We start from the raw sequence: 24,706 nt of genomic DNA on the forward strand, positions 1-24,706 counted from the left end.
CCTGTGCAGACAAATGTTCCAAAATAATTCAGAATGGATTATTTTTGCAGTGAAGGCAATTTGGCAATTTTAAAAAATGCACCAAAGACCTTAGAAATTTATCTGGCAATATGCAGAATAGTATTTCTAGCAGGAGTTCACTAAGATGATTGACGGAAAAAGATTAATAATTTTATGGATAATTACTAAAACTGGAAGCAAGTCTTGAAAAGTCTTTCACGGTCTCTTGGTAGCTGGAAAAAAATTCTTGATATAAAATAAACCTACAAGATTTTCACAGTAAACTGGCGGGTTTTGTGAGGAAAATTCTTTTGTTGTGGAAGAGAGGAATTATGTGTGAAAACGGTGTGCAAAATGTGTTCTTTTTGTAGAATGGCGAGCAAAGATTGTTCAGCAGCCCTGTGAACGTTTCTGAGTCCTAGGGCTGAATGGGACTAAGGTGAACATCTTCTGAAGGGTTTTGCCAGTAAATAAATTGCAAACCACAAAAGGTTTCCAAAAGAGTTTAATAAATAATGAGGTTGTTTCTGTACTGTATAAACTATAAATATACCATGCAGTCCTTTATAACTTAAAATAATTTACAGTGTGAGGTAGGGGGGTAGGAGGATGCTGTCATGGGGCTTAGATCCAGCTCAGGGTCTCCCTGACTTCCTGCTGAGCACACATACACAAGCTGTGTCGATTCGGATAAATCGCCAGGCTGCTTGCTTGCCCTCCATTGTCAGCGCTTTGACAAAGGTGTGTGTTGTGGTGCAGTAAGAGTTCCAGTGTTTTGCATCAATCCCTCGGCACCCACTGGAGACTGGCTTAGGGTCCCTGCACTTGGTCTCAAAAAAGTACTGCTTAAAAACGTTGTTGTTAATGTTGACCTCTCCCAACACTGTCACCTCTTTGCCTTTAATGTCAGTGGCTGTGGTTTTGTCCCCAACCCACATGCTGACACTGTCACACACAGAGAACTCTCCCCGGTGTAATACGGGATGTGTGGTCCTCTTGGTCCTGGCAGTCCTGTTGAGAGAACCTGCGCTGCTGAGAAATCCCAGATTCTGGCCTTGCCCTGATACTGGGGGGCGCTGTGTGCTGAACAGCACCCGAGGAGAGTGGAACCGCCTCTTCTTAAAAAGTTTTGGGTCCATGGTGATATTTATAGCTTCTTTTCTACCTATCGTCCAAGTGGAGTGGCTGTGGGACGTCTGTGGAGCTGCCTGGGGAATGTGATGTCTGTTACTCCGGTGGGTATTGAGCAGGGAGTGTTCTGCAGGATACTCCAGTGGAGCATTGCCCTCTGTCTTTGGAGCTGCCTGTGTGCCGATCAAAAAAGCTATAATCAGAGTGTAGTACAGCATGGACATTACGCTATGCACCTAGAACAAAAGAAAAATGTAACGTTACTGTAAGCCATGCTGGCACAAACAGATGCTGTTGCTGACAATAAATTTGTAAGATATTCAGGATCGTGTGGATTTCATCAGGTATTCATGTGGGTGCCAGATGTTGTTCTTCCGGAAGAGCTCATTCAGACAGCATAAACGTTCTTAATAAAGCAAGAACATTAGAAAATAATAGCTAGATTATTATTAATTCCTCTGGTATTTGTTATTAGAACGCTGTTTATGAAGCGCTTGTTTGGTGTTGTTAATGTGGAGGCCATATGGCGACAGCATGTTCCCAGGAGTGAAATCTCTAGTGATTTTTGCAGCAACCTTTTTGGCCAGGGCTGGTCTCTTGGCTGCAAATACCCGGCAGAGTGAGAGCAGAAGCAGTCCCTTGGCTAAAATAGCTGTCCATTCATTTAATTTGTCTGCAGAGGTGTCCTTGGGGCTAGGGTGGGGACTACCAAGCCGATACTTGTGGAGGGGCAGGGAGCCCCAGGGAATTGTGCCATTATCACACACTCAACAGCCACGCTTACCTGCCATGGGGACAGGCCCCACCACTCTAGCTGGCTCAGCAGCCTCCAGCAGCCTCCATCTATCCTATCTGCCCTTTCAGGATGCACCACATTGCTGATTTGGGGCAGATAAAGCCCAGGCTCCTTTCCAGAAGAGCTCAGGCATCACATGTCACAAAGGCAGATGGGATTTCTCCATGTTCAAGCTGCCTATTAGGGCAAATATGGGTATTACATAGGAGCACCGTGGTGACAGGCTATTTCTGGACTGGCATCTTGGGTATAGCATAGGTAAAACCCAGCTGCGGACATAGTACTGGGAATTATGTACAGGGAAGCATCTTCCTTTTTTCAGAATGCCATGAGCAGGGAGCTCCATGAATGCCACGGCATAGCAGATCCAGTGCTAGCCTTCCTTCCATCTGGAGAACGTGCGTATCTGTTTGGGTGTGGAAAAGCGTTAAGACAAATGCCTAAAACTTCACTGAGAACATCATTATGCTAGAAGACCAGCGGCAGTAATAGTTTTTTAGGTAACTATCACGTATTCACTAATTCAGCCACGTTAGGTTAACAAATTAGCAGTAGGCATCCTGGGAATAAGAGATTAAAAAATTATCTGAAATTGCACTGAAGAGCAGACTTACTTCCTCTGTGAAGACTTAATAGGTATAAACAGCAAACTACTGAGTGAGGCTCCTCCCCTGTCTCTTTGCCTTGTTTTGCCTGACATGCCTCAGCTGGCCCCGAATCACACTGTGTCCGGCCAGCAGGCAGGCAGCCGCACAGAGACTGGACAAACAGGGTTTTGTAAAAGGGGAATCAGGCTCTGCAGTTCCGCTGTGATTTCCCAGCATGTCTTTATGTTTTTTCTGGGTGTGGGTCAATTACTGTTGAAGTTCCCCCTCTCATTCTGCTCGGCTTTCTCAGACTAGAATCCCAAGCAGCCCTAAAGCACTCAGCCAGGGCTTTAGCTTTGCTGGAGCACAGTCTTGTAGAAAATGCAGAACCTGAAGATGTCCCACAGGATCTTGTGTGGATAGCCTTATCTTGGACAAGAACTGAAATGAAATAAACAGCGGTGTTTGTGCAGGGCTAGGCAAGCATTTAAGAAATCAGTAGAAGGAGCCAAGTGAAGGTAGTGACTGAAGGGGGTGAAGGTGCTACAGTCCCGGCATCAAGGGGAGAAAAGAAGAGAAAGGCCAAAAGCCACATTAACAGTTGTCTGTACAACAGTTGGGCTGGAATTGTTGGGGATAAAATGATGATGAGGAAAGTAAAATCTCACAGAAAATCCTTACTGTTCCAAAGCTACTTTAATTTGCTTAAAACAAGGCTGAGGGTTGCTGCTTTCCCACATGCTGCTTGTGCTTGAACAGTCATCATCATCTGTATAAGGAAACAGAGCTGGGCGTAGCTCAATAGCTCGGCTATGCACAATTCAGAGTAACCCCTTATTCTACAACCAAATTAAAATCAGATGGCTTATTACATCTCTAAAGAGTTAGCTTTCCCAACAGAAATGTTAATGGAAAAGGTTTGCAGAACAAAATCCAGGCACAATTTAGACATGCCAATAGCAGCCTCAACCTATTGTGTTTATACATAAACCCTTTTTTTATTATTTCCTTCTATAGGAAAGAGACGTTGCAATGTCAGCAAAGAGCTGTTTCTGGTTTTGTGCTATACAAGATTCACTGCTCTAAAATGCAGCTACATTTATCTCCCCTCTCTGAGTTTCTTATGTTGCCTATGCAAAGATTACTGCTTTAAGGCCATTAACACAAAATCAGAAAGATCTCACCTGCTCGCCTTTTTTTTTTTTTTAACGTGTCTTGTATTTCCTTTCTTTGTGTCAAAGCATTCTGTGGGCAGTGTGGCCCAAAGACAGACAAAATGTATTTGAGACACCTGGTAGTCTTCCTGAAGGTTCAAAATTTAATCTTTCAATGAATTATTAAATTAGTGGAGAATAGAAACTGACAGATTAAAAAAGTGGACTAGACTTGATGACAACACAAGCAAACAAAGTTAACATTTAAAGAATAGGTATGCCTTTGTCAGTGAGGATTGCAGACTTTTTTGCTGACGTGCAGCTATTTTACAGGCTATTTTGAGGGGGTTATTTCTAAACTTTGTCACATAATCAGTTACTACACCCTTTCATGGTGCTTTCTAGATGTGTTCACAGTGCATGCCAAGTGGAGCCGCCTGAACTTCCAGGGAGATGCACAGCTGCCAATTCTAGTGCTGGTAGCATGTGGCTATCTGTAACATTGGCCACAAAGGTTGTTGCAGGCATTTCAATGCCAAAAATACAAAAACTTCACTAAAACAGAGGATGTTTAATGAGAACTGTGACTTCTAAGCGAACCATCTCTCATTATAAGTAAACATTACCCACAACATCTGGAGACAGAACAAAAAAAGACAAAGTAAGTGGAAACTCCCATTTTAGCCAGACAATAGCTTGCTAGCGGGTATCAGTGAAACAGCTTGTTTAATAAGTCAAAGAACTAAGCTTTTCCAAAACGAAGAGTATTAAATGCAAACTGTCTTCAACTTCATTCTTTGATAGACAGACCAATGATTGTTTAAGTTCACGATAACAGCTCTCTTCCCCGCTTGTATGTTGGTCAAGTGTCATTTAAACGCTTCTGGTATGGCTATTAAGGCTATTGTGTGATACTGGCAATAGATGAGTTCAGTCTGCTCTGAGAATAGAGTGTGTGTGTGTTGTGCTTACCTCTGAGTGTACTGCACAAAAAATTGCTCCCCCAGCAAGGTCTTTATTTCATCCAGACGCTGAGCTGGGGTTGGCTGCAGCATGCCATCGGGCCAGTTCGACTGCGTAGCTGAGTCTGGGAGTTGCTTATTCTGTGTTCCACTAGAAGTAGAAGTATTTGTTTTAATAAATAGCCAACAAATAAGTGTTTTCAGTTCCATTCCCCGCTTGGCAGTAGGAGTGCAGGGACAAATCTACTTGCTTGGCTCTCTGAAGCGTGCCCATTCACTGTTACAGTGTAGAGGTTGTCTAAAGTGCAGTTCACGACTTTCAAGAGCAGTGCATTTCTAAGACAGAGCTACCTTTATTAGGCACCTTTACGAGACTCTGGTTAACAGTCCGCTGCTCCTGATCCCTTTCAGGCATCTTCCAGGCTCACCAAAACCAGGAGTGATGCAGCATAGTGAAGCAATACCTGCCGATGTCACACACTGAGTTTGCACAGTAGCAACAGATAAATGAGGACCAAGACATACCCACACCCCCATCATCTTTGTCTGGGAAGAAAATCTGGTTACACAAAAGGTACCACTAGCTGTGTGCCATCAAATGCAGCTAAGGTATAACTCGGCAGCTACTCTTTGTGGTTGTCCAGATTGGTCTAAACAGCAGTTTCACCAGCTTTTTCTGTGTCCTTTTTCTGTTACAGTACTTGAAATTGGTGCACTCCTGTTGTCAATACTCAAGCACACAAAACCAGAGGCATTTATAGTACCTACAAGACATGAACCTGTCTATTCCCTCTCCACAAACCTGCTATGCACACACCTTAGTTACATGGCTCGTGCCCTGCGCGTTGTCTTCTCATGATGCCCAAATGCTGGAAGTCCCTGAAAGGGGTTGCAGATGTGCATACTGCCCTACATTATGAATAGCTAGTGGAAAGTAGCTTTAGTTTCTCCTTTGAGTTTTCATCAATGCATACAGTAATATTGGCAGTGATAATATTCCACATGAAATACCAGCTGCCCACAGGATAGTTCTAGCCTCCCCATCATTGTCTAAGCTAAGTGTGAAGAAATGCAGTTGCAAGGTTGGCTAGACTCTTTTGTAGTAGTGTCACATTCAGTGGAGGTGAGTGGAGAAAAAAAATAAATCATACAGCTCATTAGACTGGAGTGACAACATCTCATATGTTGTCCAGTGACAGTAGTCTGCTGACTGTTTGGAATGCAAGTTCCACTTGGGCAATTTCAAAAGAGGCAGCTTGAGGGTCTGTTTCAGTGAAGAGATGATAACTGAGATCTTTCATTCACACATGGAAAAAGAAGAAAAAAAAAAAAAAAGTTATAAGGGTCTTATACTGCCAGGGCAAAAAGACACTGGTGCTAAAAGCCAGCAAACTGGTCAGCCTCAGTGCTGGATGTCTGCAGTTTTAGGTAAACACCGGAAAATCAGTATGCTGTACGAAATGAAACTTGGAGACAAGCTTGGGATGACATTTTAGGTGGTGAACCAAGTGTGTCCTTATCTGATGGAATCTCTTAATCGAGACCTTTGGCAAACTAGCACTGGTGAGGTGAAAAGACAATGAGTCACCCTCTTTCTCTTCTAGGCAGGCTTCCTTTTTTCACTAGTATTCAGGCAGGAATCAGGTGAGGGCCAGAGACATACTCAGATCTTCGTGGCTTGGGAGAGAATCTGAAGACCTTTCACAGGACAAAGGCCTTAAACTTGGTGTGTGATTCAGAGTGGGTCCAAATGAGGTATTTGGCTGGGATACTCTTTTCATTGAGGCAACATAAACTGTGGACCTGCTCCTGGACTTAGGAGGAATTAGCCAGAAGATAAGGGTAGCTGCTGAAGTCTTGGGAAGAAGAGGAAAGCAATGGGCTGAAAGCAACAACTACAACAGCAGGGAAATCTCTTGATCAGTTCAGTAGATAATCAGGAGAGTAAGAGATTGCCATTTGTTGGCAGAGAATTATCTGTTTGTGGCTGATACTTGAGAATTACTGAAAATACAAAGCTTGCAGACGCATGAAAGCACATATTAAATGCTTGTCCTTTTGTTACTGTAAAGGCAGAAATAACTCGTCTTACTACACTGTGAATAGTCATATAGACCCCAAATCAAAGCAAAATCATTGTCTTCACCACTTAAATCCAGCATGCTGACATCTGCTCAGCAGAGTACATTTCTGACTAATTTCATGACTGCCATTGAAAGTGATAGGAATGGTGTTTCATTAATCTTAAATATTTGGATAGCTTATCTGTTCCATGTAATAAGGTAACTAAGAGTAGTATAAAGTAGTCCTGTACTGCAGAAGATCCTGCTGGATTCAGTGTGGAGATTCAGGTGCATTTGTTAAGGAGAACATGCTGCTAACACAAAAGCATGAACTGGATTCGTTTTACACCTGCACAATTTCTGTCCATGGGAGAGCTGGCTGCCAGTAACTGTAGCCATTGGGTTTGGCTCTTACCAAGATCCAAATACAAGCTACTTACTTTTTAAAAATCTAACTGAAATCTTCCAAGTCAATCATTTTTGTGCCTGTTGTATCACATTTTGCAACACTTCTGCAATGATTTGGCCACTCCTTGGATCTACTCTGTCTGTAGATCATAGCTTATGTTCTACTGTACCTGTGTTAAAGTATTTAGGAGTTAAGCTAGTTACAGTGGTATGACTGTGTCAGAAAGGTCAAACAAAGTTCTAAAATCCAAAGCTTCACGCTAGCAGATTGAGTATCCTATATTTTTGCAAGAATGCACTAGTAAAGTAATAACCCTTTCAGTGGACTTTTGACAGTTTAGTAACAGTAATGATAGAGCTATAATGTGCCGGCCACTGCCAAAAGTAATCCAACAACTTTTCCAACTGTTCTGCCACCCTAAGAAAACAGTGTTTCACTTCCAACTGGCTGGTTTTATAACCACAAGAGTTTATTTTCAGCTGTTTTTTTTTTTAAAGTTCTTTTACTGTCTTATTCCCGGATTCCCGCTTGTGGCAGAATCCAGTAAATGATGCAGTGTTATTGAAATGGTGCTGAAGACAGCATCTATATACTATTCCTCTCTACCTACCGTTCCTAGAGATACCCTACTGAAGTATTTCTTCAGCATTTACATGCATTCAGGATTGCAGACCTGGGGGGTAATAAACCCCACTTCATTTTAATCTCTTAGTCTCAGCACATATAGTAGGAGTTCTGGCGCATTCTAAATATGTAAAATGCTATTTGCACATGAGTGCTTCATGGGGGTTTACAGTAGAACAAATACAATATTTACCAACTGATCTAAGGGCTGTCTGAAAAAGGTAATAAAAATGAAATATAGATGATCAGTCTCCCTATTTATCTGCTTATTTGGCAATCATGCAATGAAGATGCCATTAGTAAAAGCTGAACAATCTAAAAGCAATGTTACGAGGGGCTTAATGTAAGAGTGGAGAAATGGATCACATAAAAAGACCAAGTGGTTCTGTGTCTTCAAAAACTCTTTGCTTGCACACACCTGTAAGTGAGACAAGTGCCAAACAAGACAAGTATATGTAGGGAATTCCTAGTTTTTTAAACAGTTATCCCACAGAATCTGAGGAAGAATGGAGGAAAAGTGTGTGTTGCCTGGAAACATATTTAGACTGAAAATTTAGTGAATGTACTAAATTAATTGCTTCCAATAGGAATATCAGTGCTTGAAAGTGTTGCCAGATCTCTGTATAGATCTCTGTTCCATGTAAAACCCCTCACCTGTGGCTCTTGATTCCAGATCAATTGCAATTCAGATTGCAGTACTTCAACACTTAGCAACTGGGATATAAAGCATGTAAAGATACATGTGAGAGTTTTGGAATTCCAAGAGCAGTTTATAGATTTGACACTTCTCTGTGAAAACTGCTGCTGAATTTTGGCAGCTCTGTTTTTGCTGGAATACAGAATTCTATCTAGCTCTTTCAAACCTGGAAGTATTGATAAAATATCATTACAGTGGGGAGAAAAACTAGTGTACTGTGTTGAAGTAGTTCCATTTCATGACTACCACTTGTATATGTATATACCACTGGAAATCTAGCGTGCAAGATTGGACTCCAGGACATCACCCACTCTTCTTCCCTGGGACACTGAACAATGCCACTTCTCACTTCAAGAATGTTAATGTTTTATTTTAAGCTTTCTGAAGGAGGGGAAAATGGAAGCTTGATTTAACACAACTCCAGCAGACTAGCAGTGGTGATGTTTAACCCACATAAAGTCCTCCCCCAGGTATTCAGCTCTGTCAGAACAAATCAGAAATACTTCTTTTGCACATTTGTCACAATCCTAATGTTTTGAATAGCTTTTCTGGGGGCTATATTTTAAGCAGAAGTGACTGGACTTAACCAAACCAGGAGGGTTCCTTCCAGTTATGTGTTCTTCCAAAATCAGCTGTTTAGACAGAATAACATCATATATACTTGATGGTAACTGTCAGAACATCAACACCATGTTTTACTACGTTTCAGGGGTATTTTTACATTTGTGTGCAAAGTGGATTGATTTTGCTCTTTCATTGACTCAGCAGGAAAGGCTGGGGGAGTCAGATGAAAGGCTGCTACTTGAAATTCACTTGAAAAACATACAGTTACATTTCAGAAAGTTTGTGGTCTTCTGATGTTTCTTATTTCTGGTTATGTTTGACCATGATATCATGAACAATGGATAGCTTTCCAGTGGGGAAGTCTGCACTGGGGCTTTTAAGAACTTCCCAGTACCCATCAGTCCCAGGGCATTCAGATCACTGAGAATCATCCTTGAGATTAGGAACAATTTTCTTTTTTTCATACTATAGAATGAAGAGAAACACCTGCATTCTTCTTTGCTGCCAATGTAATACAGTTAAGATATACTTAAGTCTTAAAGGAACATGAATTCTGGTAATTCAGTTTCCAGCACATACTGTGGTCTCGCTGTACTGCCTTGTATCAATTAGAACCAGCACTCAGAGACCGGTCATCCAGGTTTTTTTTTCAGGATCAACAATAACGCAGCTTTTTAAAATGAGCGTGATACTTCTAGAACAATCATTGTGAGGTGAAGCAAAATGTGTTTTGTCATGACCAAGAACAATAGAAGTTTTAGCCACAAGTGTATACAAAGCTTCCCTGCTAGGCCAGCTGACAGCCAGCCAGTGCTGCTATAGTGAGAACCTCTAAGGTTTAGTTTACAAACACAGCACTAGTACAATGAAGGCTCCGACTATCAAATCACAGCCATCTCCTCTGGGGCAAATCCCTGCCTTACAGTGTCTCATACAGCTCTACAAAGATGATTCCTAATGTTTCTATATTGGCTGAGTCCCCCAAATGCTGTAAGTTAGAAAACAGGATTCAGTCATTAATAGTCAGGCTGCACTACTGCTGAATTTGATACTCGTTCTTTTGAGACAAATGAGAGTGATCATTTTTGATTAAGCGATTACTTCACTTAAACAGGTAAAACATTTACATTTATTTTTAAATTGCACATGATTTAGCTCCAGCCACCAAACTTTATAGGTTTAAAAAAATGTGATTTTTTGCAAAATAATGACTTTCCATTCAGAAACACAGAATAGTTTTCTATAGTGAGCTGTAAGGGCTGAGGATGTGCATTCAGCACTGAAAACTTTTCATTTTTCAGCCCAATTAATTTTCCAATTAGCTTTTGCTGACAGTGTGATCTGAGTGTTTATTGCCATGTGCTTTTCCTAAATTTGAGTGGAGATGGGGTGAGCAGGAAAAAGTTCCTCATTATTAGTTTGGTGGAGATTAATATACACTCTATTAAAAAGTGTGCAATTCCATCATGTCTGGTTGGAATGTATTCTTGCTTTCCTTGAAGAATGCCATATTTTTTTTTCCTTTTAGGTTTTTATCTTAGCATTATACTAGCCTGTAAATATGCTGATTGTATTGCTTTGTGAAATCTCATGATGTAAGGCTTGAAAGACCAGGAAAACAAATAAAAACCTGCTGGAGCAATCAGTAATTAAAGCTGTGTTGCAGTTCTACCAGCATGAAGTGGAAACTTAAGACCAAGCCTTGATTTTATACCAGGACACCTGTGATGCTTCATGTATCTACTGTCATAGTATTAAACAGGTGGGAGCATCCTCAGCTTGCGTGAAGTGTGCTGTGGCTTGAATTGAAGGAACAAAATTTTCCAAAACGCTTTGACCAGCCTTTTTGTTGCTTGTTGTTCATAATGCACCAGTAAGGCTTTAATTTTGTCTCAGTTTTTATCCTAGATACTTTCTGTTTGCTGCACACAGAGTACTGATTAGGCTGTTAGAACACAGAAACCAATGATAATATTTAAGAACCTGTCTGTCTTGTAGGCCTTGAGGTTGTTGGGTATCCTGCTGATTCCAGTGATACCTGACTAGGTAAAGTGAAGCACTAGAATTGAATTGGGCTGCCAATGTGGTATTACTGCTATTAATGTCAGTAAAAATGAGGTATGTTTGTCTGTAATACAGAGTATTTTTAGTGTCTAATTTTAATAGAGAAGACAGTACAGCCTTCTGATTTCACATTCACCAGATTCCATTGAAGTAGCTTCTACGCTAGTGAGAGGAAAGATAAATTAATGCTCAGTTTGGTTCAGTCAAATACAGCAAGTAAATTATTTTCTAAATGAAAATAAACATTGGCATAGAATGTTGTAATCTAAAGCATGATAGAATTTGGAATGTTGCTTTCTGTCATTCTTGAAGTTGTTGGCCTACTTAGGGACGTGCGAAAAATACACAAAAAGGATATTTAAATCTTTCTGACTTTGTGATTACAGAAACCCTGATACATCTCAATTTAATGAAATGACGCATGCTTCAGAAGTGAGCTCCCTAGTGCAGATAACCTAGTTACTCTGTATTCTCATGCAGTTCATGCAGAAGGAGTGGAAGAACAAGGGATTAGGCTTGTGAGAACACACGTCTGATTTACCAATTTTCTAATTCAGATTACAGGAAATAGAAGAAAACCAGCATTGTAAGAACAGGAAATGATAGTTTTCAGAGTATTGAATGAGCCAATAGAGCCCCCAAAAGTATTTGATGAGACTTCTCCATTTCAGAGATGAGAAATGATTACTTTATTAAATAATGACAAAAGAAGTAGTTCATACTATATAGGGTTTGACCCAGCAGTGAAATTTGTGCAATTATTCCCAATGATACAACATGGAGCATGTGTGCTGTGCTAGGGCTACTGATAGTAGATGGTTTGCAGCGAGTCACTGTCACTTGTTTTCTGGTATTATTTGCAATGATGGATGGTATGCTTAACTGTCTACGCAGCAAATGGGATCATGAGGGTCACCAAAATAAGCAACAGGTAGTGTGTGTGTTTTATCTTGCTGCTTCTGGTAGTAAGAGAGAAATGAGGGAAGCAGTTGCTGTTAAAGAGAAAGTGTCTATTGGCACATCTTCCTCACTGAAACATTTGAACAGGTATATGAATTAAAATACAGCAGTAGCGATTCAGGGAAGAAGTTTCTGAGACCTGAGAAGCTTTGAAGGGAATCCTTCAAATTCCATTATGACTAAGAGCCATGTCAGAAGCACTGCATTTCATCTTTCCCTTGATCTTGGCTGATGAGCAAGAAAATGGGAATTTCTAATGGACTTGAGATTTCACTCCTGTATTATATCTACAGTTACTCATCCTGTAAATAAGAGCTTTATGTACACTAAAGAGCCAGTTGGAAGCTACCTGTGTCTCATACACTTCCTTTTGTTCCAAATGCCTCCAGTACTGAAACGTTCCTTTGAGTATTTCTAGGGAGAGCAATAGACTGAGAAAAATGCTGCCCCGCAGCAGTGAGCATGCATCATGTCACCATGATCATCGTCATCACAGGATGAGCAATAAACATCTACCTCTAGGTTTCTGACTCAGGTTTAGTCTAGGCAAGAGTAATAACAAGAATGCTTGACAGCCCATGATGTGTCTGTCCCTTTTGGGTACTTAAGGGGAAACAGCACTATGAGTCTTGACCTGCATAGTGGAGATTCACCAAATCAAACCAGTAAGGCTGTGGAAAACACTTCTTCTTAGGTTTTATTTTATGCTTATTGGGGCATAAGCAATGGGAATGGCTGATTTGCAGGAGCCTAGTTTTATCACTTTTATCCTCCTGAACCAGTACATAAATATTTAAATTGCTAGTGCCTCTGTAGAGAAGCCCAAAAAGAGGAAAAAAAAAAATCTATTGCCCATCACCTTCATTGACACTCCATTCCGTCAGAGCACAGGGTGCTGAGTGAAGCTACCTGATGGGAGACATCCAGCCTCCAGCCACAGGCAGTGCTTTCTTGCAGCAGTGGAGAGACTTGCGACATGGGACAGACAGAGCTCAACTTTAAAAGGCTCACTTTGTAACTGCTGAGTTGTCAAACATAAGACTTGTGTTTCTAAGAATGTACTGTTTGGCATCATGATACTCTGACTTGTAGAATATGCTCATGGGAATTTAGAGTCACCAACAGTCATCTAAAATGTGGCTTCTCTTGGAAAACAATACATGATCTTCAGGTCATGGTGGCCATACCAGTGAAACCTTGCGAAGGGATGCAGCTCTTCTTGTGACAGACTGGCTTTTAGTAGAGTGTGAGACATGCACAGAGCCACCCTGACAGGAGAGAAAATTTTATCCTGTTTAAGATAACAAAGACAGACTGACAGTCATTAAATAAAAGGTACAGAAGTTGTCTCTGTCAGGATAAAAATCTCCTTAAATACCGTGTAGGAAAAATGAATTGTCACTTACCAAAACTAGTGAAAAGTTTTTCTGAAAATAAATGCCAGAAAACAGCCTTTGAAAGGAGCATGTGGATCTGATTCTTCTGAAGTTGGTGGCCTCAATGGGATAAAGCTGGTAAAATTAGGTGAGCTAGAAATAAAAATGCTGGCTAGAAGTTATCTGAGCATACTACAGTTGTATATCATCCCTATATTATAATCTATAAAGCAAATCCTGAAATTAATGATTGACATGTGATGATAACTTTGGAACTTTGAATACAGACTTCAAACTGTATATATATTTTATAGGACTCCAGGGTTACATAAATCCTAATTCATTGGCACAAAGGAATGACTAAAGATCTCAGGCACTAACTGACAGGAAAACTACTGCAGCATAAATGGGATAAATCATCCCACCCGTATAAAGTTGGATGCCTTTGACGTCTATGGAAACAGATGCCTTCATCCTACCCAGCTGCCAGCCAGCATGAAAGATTGCTGCTCACCTGAAGGTCCTGCCAAACACAAGAAGAGGAGTCATTCCCCAGCTGCTGCTTAAAACAGCGAGTCCAAAGAGCCGCATGAGGGTGGGTGCACGGCCTGTCCTCTCTCTCCCCCCACCTTTCCCAAATGGATCTTCAGCTGGTTCTGTGAAGTGTCTAGCTTGCTATATTTGGTCCTGAGGTTTCCAATACAAAATGACCAGAAGTGAAAGAGCTGGAATTTCAAACTATGAAACTACCAAAATCAAACTGGAATTCATCTGGGAAAAGAAAGTATGAGGGTTATCAGACTGCAATGTTACTATCCCATCTTACATCCATAAGTAGTTAAGCAGAAACATACAATATATTTAAGGGCCAGTAAAGTTTTCCAACTAGTGATCTTATTCCAGTTATTCAAAAGGGAATATAAATCCTGATTCTTGTCCAAACCCTGATTAATAAGAACCAGCTGAATCCTAATAGCAATGCTAGCTTTAGTTCTTATTCAAACTAATAATTCTCACTTTAAAAATAATTTTTCACTTTTCTACCACTGTACAAAAAAAGTTCAAACAAGTGAGATTTTTAGCGACTGAACATGCATTCTAGTGTAATGCATAAAATGTGGTGACTCCAAAAATGAGGTAGAAGATAAAAATGAGGTGGTATGTCATGATCAGATTCCCAAAGGTAGATTCCATAATCTGTAATGTTTCTCTAGATTCTGAATTTGGAAAAGAACATTATGTAAGTACATAGAGCATCCAGAAGTTATGGCCAAGATCCTCCTGACTTTTAATACTTGATGCCTGAAAGCGCTTCAGGCTTTCTTGTTCTATTCAGTCTTTACATTAAAAAGGACTTTTGTCTTCTACAAATCTTCCAGTGCTTTTATAATTATTTTAAAAGCCTCAATGATATTTTAATGGGGCAGGAATTCTGAAAATACAAAAGGGAAGTTAAGTCTGTCTGTACTTGTATGTCAAATACAGGAAGGATGCAGCAGTGAAGGCTAGGGTTGAGAGAACTTTAAAATGTATGTTCTGCTGAAGCTGAGGATCTGGCTCCACTTGATAAAAAGTCTTGTAGCCAGAGCAGTTCAAAATGATGTGCTGGATTTTTTTCTGTAAAAAGCCCTTAAGGATATAGACAAAGGGTTGCAAAATAAAACTTCTACCTTACAAAATGGAAATGCTCTTGTGTTCATTCAGAGATTGCTGAGATTAGTGGAGAAATAGTCAATATTGAAACAGGATATTACATTGCATATATAGGATCTTCCATCCAACAATGTCAAATCATTTTACAAGCACTGAATCAAATGGGCCTCACCACCAGCTTATCAAATCCATCAGTAGAAGTTATTCCTGTAGCAAGTGAAGAACCTGAAGAATAACACAGGATTCTTGCCAAGCAGTAGCTATGCTATGCTCCTTTTCCCATTTGCTCCCCCTGACCCCCCCCTTTTTTTTTTTCCTTTTGCAGTTCTAGGATATTCTTTCCTATTTTTAAATCTATTTTACCTTTGTGAGACCTACAGAATTCGATTACCTTACTAGTGATTGAATTCACTTTCTAATTATTTACTTTACACGGCAACATGGAAATTGTGACAAGAAAACTCAGACAAGAGCTTTAGAAATTGACTTCCTTAATTTCATTGCAGCTGAAAATGTGTATTGACCCCACAGCAGTCACGTTCATTCTGGGCCCACCTTATTCTAACTGCATTTAACCCACCTTGTTAAAAGTCCACATGAGGTATGGGAATAATACTTCTGATTGAATCAAAATGGTAATATTTTTCTTTAAATCAACACGCCCCAAGTTGAATTGAATGTATAAAAGCCTAAGTAATTGGGCTGTTGTTCATTGGCAGTTTGACTATGTATTCTTTGTTGTATCCTGTAAATTTGAGAAGTACATAATTTCTGGATGGCTACTGGACATAGGCACTGGAGAGCAGTGACTTGTGTCCTTCTACACACAAGGTGACGTGCAAAGGTTTTGAAGATATTTGTATATCTTCTCATTGCAAAGCCTGACCTTGTTCTGAAGATTGTAAAATGCAGTGATGCTCAAATTCTTGTACTCCACCTGCCTTTTCTATTTAATTTGCATTCAAAACAATTTCCCTAGAACTCCTAAGTAGTCCAGTACAGAAGTGTGAAATAATTGTGCTTTTTGCTATCTAAACTAAGGAAATAGTTTAGCTGGGTGCAAGAAAACCTTTTGACTTTGAAAGCTTTTTAGTAGTTTCTGGTGACTTAAAACCTGGAAGTTACTAACAGTGTGGAAAAAACAGTTTTATTTCTCTGCACAGCAAGACCCTTTTAAATCTGGTGCAATGTTGAAATGAGCGGGTAAAATCTCCTAAGAACAGGGTCTGTAGCAGAGCTGTCCACAAAAATATCTGGAAACGCTGCCAAATAAAGTAAAACACAGAAATGCTGAAGGACTTATCAGATTGCAGTATCATCTGTGTAACTGGTGTAATGTTCTCTGGAAGCACAAGTAGTTCTTACAGAAGTGAGTCTCCTGACATCTAGGGTGGTTTACCAAGAAAAACACAAGGTTCTTGCTATTGCTTAGACCTTTAAGCCGTTTGTTCTAATTTTTTGGCTGATCTGGACATGATGAGAAAAGGGAAACAAGCAAATAGGATTTCATCTTTGAGTTCTAGGACTTCAGAAGCAATGATGCTACATCATTTTCCATGAAGAAACAGAGCTGTTTTGTGAACTGCGGTACCTGTGTGCTCTCATACTTTCTATGTTTGTACTCAGAAACTACTTAAGGTTTCTGTGTAAATGCATTGACATTATGCAAAATGCTCCATACCTACATGTTTTTCCCTGTATCTGTTTTTTTTTCTGTTCTGAGCTGTGTTCAGCCTAGGATATTGTCTTGATTAATTGACAGCAGAGTAACCCATTGCAAAGTTGATCTGCAGAAGTGTTCAGTAAGTTTGGGAAACAGATCCTATTTCTTTGCACTTCTTTGTCCTTCTTTGTTCATTGTATTTTTGTGTGTGCATGTGAGCCTCAAGTGGTAGAAACACAGGTGTGGTTTTGCCAGTGTTTGTACTCCATACATTCTCTCTTTACCATAATCCTTTTTTGCACTTTTCTTTATGGAATGAATGGATTAAAAAGCAATAGGAGAATGGGTTTACCAATATCAAGTCCAGCCTGTGACTGCTACCAAGATTAAGTGGTACAGCAGCACACACACATGACAGGCACTTGCACTAAACCGTTCCATCAGGGCCTGACAGACCTGTGCATTCCCTGGCTAAACAGAGCAGCTGTTCTGTGTGACAGTTGTGCTAATCTGATGATGATTTGCTGCCAGCACGCTCAAGGACCAAGCAATATGTTCCTGCTGGTAAAGTCTTGTATTCTCTGGAACTCAGTCCTGCCCCTGGTCAGGCCTATGTCTTGACTACTCCCTTTTGTTTTCTCTCCAGTTCCCAGTGCTCTCTGCTCCACATGCTTTCTGCCTGTGTCCTCTCCTTTATTTGCGATTCTCCTTGCCTTCTGCTTTCACACATTGAGACCAGCTGCCTTGGAGTTGCTGCCCTACCCAGTCTTCATTGCAGTGCACATTAGACCTCTTCTTGTCCTAAGCATCTTGACTTTCATTGTCTGTGGAAGGTACTTACCCATTACTGCATTGACGCATTGCACAGTGGCTCACACAGTTGCAGTGCCAGACAGCCACTGGCAACTGTAAAGAGAGGTAGTAACAAAACATGGTGGATTCTGTACATTAGCAACAACGTACAGATTCAGAAAAATGAAATCAAACTGCATTTCCTTGTACTGAATTTCCTTGAATCCTTGAATGAAGGAGGTTACTTCATTCCTATGCTCTGAGGATCTCAGCTCTGCTTTACTTGAGACCCTGACACTAAACCTGTGAGGCCAAAAAATACAGTCCAAACTTCTACACTGTGCAAAACTCCCAAAATCCTGAGTGTGTCAGGCAGCTGTTGCACAAAATATCTGACTAATGCTCCCAGAGAGCAAAGATAGTTTGAACTGGGTCCATATTTTAGCTGTATGGTGTGGGCTTCTGGCCACAGACCCAGTGAGCAGTGGGCGAGTAGGAGTTTGCTGTCTTTGTATTATGTCAGAGTTTGAGGGGAGGCAGCTGTTGTGAATGTTTTAAGATAGGAGGTTTTTCTTCCCCACCCAGACATTTAAGGTTCAATGATATTTAAGGTGAAATTTAAGTCTGCGAAGGGATTTGTTTGGCTCTTGGACCAGCAGCCTCTGGAGCCTGACCACTCTGCAACATCCATACCTCACACAAAGCCTTGACAGCGATCAGTAATACGCAGAGCAAGTGAAGGATGACACAGGGTGCGAGATGTCCTCCCTTGCTGGGAGTCTGCAGCTGTCTCTGAAATAAATGCTTGTGTTCTTTGTACAGTTCTCCTGGTCATACAGCCATTTTGTGCAAAAGGACAGTTCATCAGAAAACTGTAAAGAAAAGATCCCATCCTTTCTTGTACTATTCACTCCCTAGTTCATGGGAATCCTTTAAGCAAAGAACAAAGTGCAAAGAAGTTTAAATGAAGTTCAGCCTTCAGCAACCTCTGATTCCGAACAGGAAACAGGGAGTTGGACAAACCTGTCATCCTCAACAATTCCTATAAATCTGTATTTGGCAACACACTTGTGTTAGGAACATTTGGAGGGTTCTTAAATGTTTTTTTTTTTTTTCTGTTTTCTAGTGTCATCTGGTTGCTTGAATGCATGCTTTATCTACAACCAAAAGGTATAAAGGGGAAGATGCATCTCTTTCTTTTTAGTTGTGCACTTGCATGTTTCTACCACTTTTTCTAGAACTCTTTTTGGCCTTGTTCTAAGTCTGAGTAAATCTGAATGCCTAAATTGCAGAGCAATGCTAATCGCTGATGTCGTTGCACATCTTTATGCTGTTTGCGCTTCAAATTACTGTGGGGTTCACTGACTTTCCTGGTATGCAGAGTCTGAAATCGGGGAATGCTAATAAAGTAAGCCAGAATTAGAAGACTACTGTTACTGTGTTTACCAGCATATTATTTTCCTTGCTGTCTTTATTATATTAGGTATAAACCTTTTTTTCCATTTCCATAGTGAGAAGAATCAATAGATTGAATGTGTGAACTCTTAGAAATTGGAAGAGTAAACTGCTGTAAAGGTTTTCTCACCCTACAGTCATCAAAACAATTTTGCAGAAGCTGATTAAACAAAAACTTATTTTAGTACTGCATCACATATCTTATAGAAGATATGGGGGAAGGAGTCAGAGTGCGAGGAGGTACTTCTGAAAGTTGTGGAATGGTAACTTGCTATAGGAATAAGAAGCTACAGAAATAATGACTTGTAAATAATATTTGAAGGCTACAGCTGGTAAGAGCAATACAGCTTGAAGTTCAGATCATGCTTCTTCCAGTTTAATAAGGAAAAAATGCTGTAGACAAATGCACATATCTTCCTAGCATGACAAGATGTGAAGAGCCTTTGGTTGCTTAAACTACTGAGAAGGATGGCAATTGCAAAACCTGTAAACTGCTCAGCCTGAGACAGCACTGCAGCAAATACTGTTGATACCACTGCTACAAAATGGAGCCATGTTATTCAAACCAGTGTGGATAAAGAGTTATGGCCTGCATGGAAGAATGCTATCTTTGTGCAGACTTTGGTGTTAAAAAATGGTAACTTGAACTCACAGATCTACTGATTACCCTGCTAAAAGAAGACTTGGAATCTCTTCCCAGAATTACAATGTTTTAATTACAAGAATGTGAGCAACGTCTTAATCTTATTAGTAGAGATAGACATGGATAAGGCAGAAACAAAATCCACAGCAACATAGCCTAAACATAAAACTCAATGGCTTGGAGGCTAGTAACAGCAATGGTAGATACAGCAACAAAACTGCTCCCTGTCCCTGCTTTTTGTACAAGACTAAGCTTGACAGTGAATAAGTTGGAGGAAATACCTCTTTTGCCTCATAACATTGAGCTACATCACACACAGCTATTTGAAAATGTATAGCTGAAATGTAGGAAGAGGTATTTCACGTTTATAAACCAAATCCAGAGACAGGTGATTATTTTCCTTAAATTTCCTTTTAGTCCTTCTAAATTTACGTAACATTCAAAGATCAGTAAGAATCTTATCTGTAGCTGATTCCGACAGATGTTAATCTTTCCCTTGGCTTTGCAGTCTGCTTGAAATACTACTTGTTTCTTCATGTCAGGCCTCTGGCAATGCTTACTGGAGTTAGCATTAGCCTCCAGTGAATCCCATTTTTGCTGTCATTAACTTTCTAAACTGTTCCCCATAGCTGGCAACCTTTCCATGCTTGGAGACCTACCTAGTGGGAAGCTGGGAGAATGATGTGTTTTGTCTGTCTAGAATCACTGTGCCTTTAATTGAGATTTGTTTAACTGTCATTAAGTCCATTGACACTGTAGGCATTTCATGACAGTGATCACATACATTGCTTGTACACTGGCTGTGTTTCTGTTGTGATTTACCTATTAATGAAAGAAAAGAAAAAAGCTCCATGTTTACTTAAGATTTTTACAAGTAGTCTTTTTTTTCTTCTGTTAACTTGGCTAATAAATTCAGCAAATTTTTGGAATGGAAATTAGAGATATGGCCCATCTACAGATTCTGTGCTATGTTCTTTATTTATTCTCTGTATTTATTTATTCTCTGTATTTATCTAGCAAAATACAGGTGCTCCAGTTTCAGTAGCTACTTGTCTAGATAGCAATTCAGACTGCTGTCAGAACCCATAAACCCTGGGTTTATGGTTGATTCCAAATTTGGGCTGAATCTTGATCAGAAAGTAACAGGAACAGAAACATTTCTCCCCACAAATGCCAAGGACTTCACAGTGAACAGAAAACACCGGGTGCGGTGCTGCTATGTACATTCATCGGTCATACAGCTGGGTAACAGAGCATAGGTTACAGGTTATCTCCTTCTCTTGGAACATGAATCAGGGGTGACCAAGGCTATGTAAGTTATAACATGAGCTTGACAATGATCTCTTTAGCGTTTGGGGAAGGCAAATCCTTGCTTCTCAATAAGAAAAAAGAAAGCCAATTAATCAGCTGAGTCATCGTGCTCTTCTTCAGTGTTGGTATGAATGGCATTCCCTATGGATCGCCCTACACAGAGGGAAATCCCAAATCAAGACTGAGTGAGTTCAATTAAATGTTTCAAGATATCACCCATGAGCTTTAGATAAAATAAAAAGTAGGGATATTCTCAGTCAAGCAGTTAATTGCTTCCTGAAAACTTGCATTGTTCTTCACAATAATTTGAAGATTTTCATTAGGGCTTCCTCTAAGTAAAAGAACTTTATTCCCATGTTATGGGTTAACATTAGGTTACACTGTAATGTAGGAATTAACAAACAGGAACATGGCACCTGCATCTCTCACATCCCTCTTTCTGAACAATGCTGCCTTGTTTCTGGGACAGATAATTTGCAGAGCCTCTAGGAATTAAAACAAGTTTTTAGAAGCTTTAGGAAAGATAAATAATACCAACCTACCCAACCTGTTGCAGATATTACTATTAGCAGCAAAAGTCACACCTGGAAGGGAGATGGGGTATTTTAGAGTTAAGTCAGTAAGTTTTTCAGTTATTATTTTTAGAGAATTAATCCCAAAAGAATATTTTTATGGATTTTATTTATTACATCTAGGAAAATTTATTTCAAATAGGAGCTGAAGACAGGTTATGTCAAATTTTTTGCAAGAGTTTGTGTAGTTGAAAGTAACGCTGGTTGTTTTAAGTACTTGTCTGGTTCCTGAATGTGCCCCAGGTTGTGTGCAGTGATGAAAAATTTATCATCAGCACATCTGTAAATGAATCATCTTTCTTCCCGCACCCACATGGTTGCACAATTTTACTGACTGATTGCTTTGATGAATATTTGATATTTGTCATGTGAAGCTATTCCATCATATTTGTAATATCGGAAATTCTGTGCACACTTAACACCTTAATACGATGTCACAATTAATGTATTCATAATAATTTTGTGACCCAATATAATATGACACAGTAGTCTTATTTAATTACCAATCATATAAAGATAAAAGTTACAACACAGACATCTGGCTGCAAACCATGCACCTGGGTTAAACATTTCTCATCTGGCTTTAGTATAATGTGTAGCACTGACTGTGCAAAGCAGGCAGTAGAACCTTAGATAAGATACATTATTACAAAGTAAGCAATTACTTTTATTTCTCTCTGTATTTCTTTTTTCCTAGTGGATCAAGATGATAAATTTTGCCTGTGCCAAGAAGTCTTCACTCAACACAAATGCTGGAATTGAAAGGTTCTTCCTTTTTATTATATGAGATTTATTTTACGAATTTATTTGTTGAATGATGACATTGTGGGGAGAAAAGTGAAATAAAGCCAAAGGAAACAGGAGAAGGAGGTCAAAGTTTTTTTTTCAGAGCCCTTCTTCAGAGTTCAGTTCTATTCCCTCTGCTTTGTGCCTTACCCTGAATCCATGCCGCACTGCTTCTAGAACAGGTAATTTGGAGCTCCCTCACATGATTGGGAAGGTGGAAAGGGATATAAATTCTCATTCTAAATGTACACTGGAGTTTTTGCTAACAAGTAAAACTTGTTAATAACTCAGAGTTTATAATGCTAATTTTCAATTCCGTTTTCTGTGCTGGGTAACATAAACCAAAAATTATTTCTTTTTCTACCTTTATGCCCACCCTGCGAACACCAGTATTTGATTTCATAAAGAAACTAGGCACATTTACTCCAAAGCTTATATACCATACCTATAACTTACGATCAGCTGGGAGCCTGCTGGTGATGCACATGAACTATCTGATACAGCTTTGGTCTTTGTTGTCTAGTCATTAGTCACAGTAGAGGAAGCATAATAAAATGCGTAATACTTTCCCCACACAATTATGACTCTAGTTTGTATTTCAGTTTAGTGCACATCAGCAGTGTGCAGGACAGGATGAGAACAGCTGCCTGAGCAGAGTACCTAAAAATATTTTCCTATAGTGAAAACCAGAAATTGCATCCTTTATGAAATATGTGTATTTGTGCAGTAGGCGAAGTGCTAAGTGAACACATTCACAAAGCCTCTGGCACTCTTCTGCAGGCAGGACAGCACACCATGTCTGCACTCTACACACTCTCTAGCTCCATATAAAAAAGCGTTAAGAAAAGTCTGATTTCAAATCTGTATTTTCATGTTTTGTGTGCCAATATTAATTAGCTCAAATAACCTGACATATTTGAAATTCACTGTCATTATATCACTTAACAGTGTATGTAACCACATATTTCCTTTGTCTGGATATTTGATGTGCACCTCATTGTATTTATTGCAGTATTATTTGTTAAAGCTTTTGTCTGTTTTAATCAGTTGTCAGAAACAATAATAATAGTTACAAGAAAGCAATTTTATTCTGAATTGGAAGGAAGGTAGTATGCATGAGCATATGGTGGAAAGAGAGGACAAAAGATGACATTTGTAGCCAGATGTGATCTATGGTATGAAAATCCTAAATGCTGTTGAAGAGTAGGACTCCACAGACTGTTGTTATAATTATGGCATTAGGAATAGATTTTTCTTTGGTATTTGCTTATTTTTACTACAATTCTCATCAGATGATGAGTACATGGCAATTTTAGATTGTCTATCACAAAAGAAATAAGCTTTATTATTTATTTTAATAACCTAAGCCTAGCAGGTTTCTGACTTAAAAGTCTTTTTAAAGAAGCCTATTGTGTTTGCATTTAGCATATTTTCCACTTTCTGTAGGGTTTTTTTAATGAACATCGGGTTCAAAGCAGATAATCAAGTTGTACACCTTGTAAGATGATTTTCTGTCTGCTTAAAATCAAAACCAGAGGGAAGTCTCAGTGATTAGGCATGTTTCTGTGCACAGAGTTTAAATATAAGGAAACCAGTATATTGGAAACTAGCTTTTGCAGATTTGTTTTATTCCAAAGCTAGAGAGATGAACTTTAAATCTGGCCAACAATATTATGTCAGTTTGTCTGTGGCATTGGAAATTATTTTTTTAGAAAGTATTTCCTTTCACTTTCAAGTGATGGCACAATTGTGGGTCAAGTGCTGAAGATTTGAATTCAAATAATTTGAATTCATCTAAAAATTTGAAATATTAAACAAATGTAAGAAATCTACAGTTCATTAAACAGTTTTCAAATGTCTTTGCTTTCAAATAGAAAGAGTGGGAGAAATGAGAAAAGCTACATGATTTTCTCTCTCAAAACACACAGAGGAGAAAAAGTGGTCTTTAGTACAGTCCTTCACAACATGAGCCTGTTCCACAAGTCAGTTTATAGTGCAGGAATGTGCACCTAGGGAGAGCTCATGGATCAAAATCCTTCTGATGCATGTGATTCTGCATGCTTTGGCAAAGCCAGAAACTCACACTTTTGGCGTATATAAAGTGTCCTGGCGTATATAAAGTGAGGCTGAGCAGTGAAAGTTTGCATTCTTCTGTTTACAGCACGTGCCCGAGAAAATGATGAGAGGAAGGTTTGGCAAGAATGGATGGGGCAGGGAGGATTTGGATCTAGGCAGAACAAAACCATAGATGTTGAATATTTATAGCATTGTTAAGAAACGCCAATAACAAGGAGAGGAATGGAAAGGTTTCTTCACATGGAAAATAAGAGCGTGCCTAGTTTCTGTGGCTTGACATTTCTGTAAATAAAACATGAGCTACTACACAAGTGCAGTGCATAACTGAGTACACAGTTCTTGGTTGCTGAACAGACTTCAAACAGGGT

General features: G+C 39.6%; 1 protein-coding gene across 4 annotated transcripts in view; it reads right to left on the bottom strand.

Annotated features, from left to right (window-relative positions):
- Nucleotides 1-487: 487 nt before the first annotated feature.
- The window catches only part of NGF (nerve growth factor), a 34,428-nt gene continuing 10,209 nt past the window's right edge, over nucleotides 488-24,706 (bottom strand). For 2 of the 4 annotated variants that reach the window (XM_027797019.2, XM_055819645.1), the window contains 2 exons: nucleotides 4,641-4,781; nucleotides 488-1,367 (listed from right to left, as the gene is read on the bottom strand). In XM_027797019.2, coding sequence (XP_027652820.1) covers nucleotides 636-1,355 — 720 coding nt within the window. In that variant the 5' untranslated portion in view covers nucleotides 1,356-1,367; nucleotides 4,641-4,781 and the 3' untranslated portion in view covers nucleotides 488-635. Of the gene's footprint in view, nucleotides 1,368-4,640; nucleotides 5,034-24,706 lie in introns of those variants that run through there. The other 2 variants (XM_055819646.1, XM_055819647.1) reach the window with 2 other exon arrangements.

The sequence above is a fragment of the Falco peregrinus genome, chromosome 16 (assembly GCF_023634155.1).
Source record: "Falco peregrinus isolate bFalPer1 chromosome 16, bFalPer1.pri, whole genome shotgun sequence".
In the NCBI taxonomy this organism is placed as follows: domain Eukaryota; kingdom Metazoa; phylum Chordata; class Aves; order Falconiformes; family Falconidae; genus Falco; species Falco peregrinus.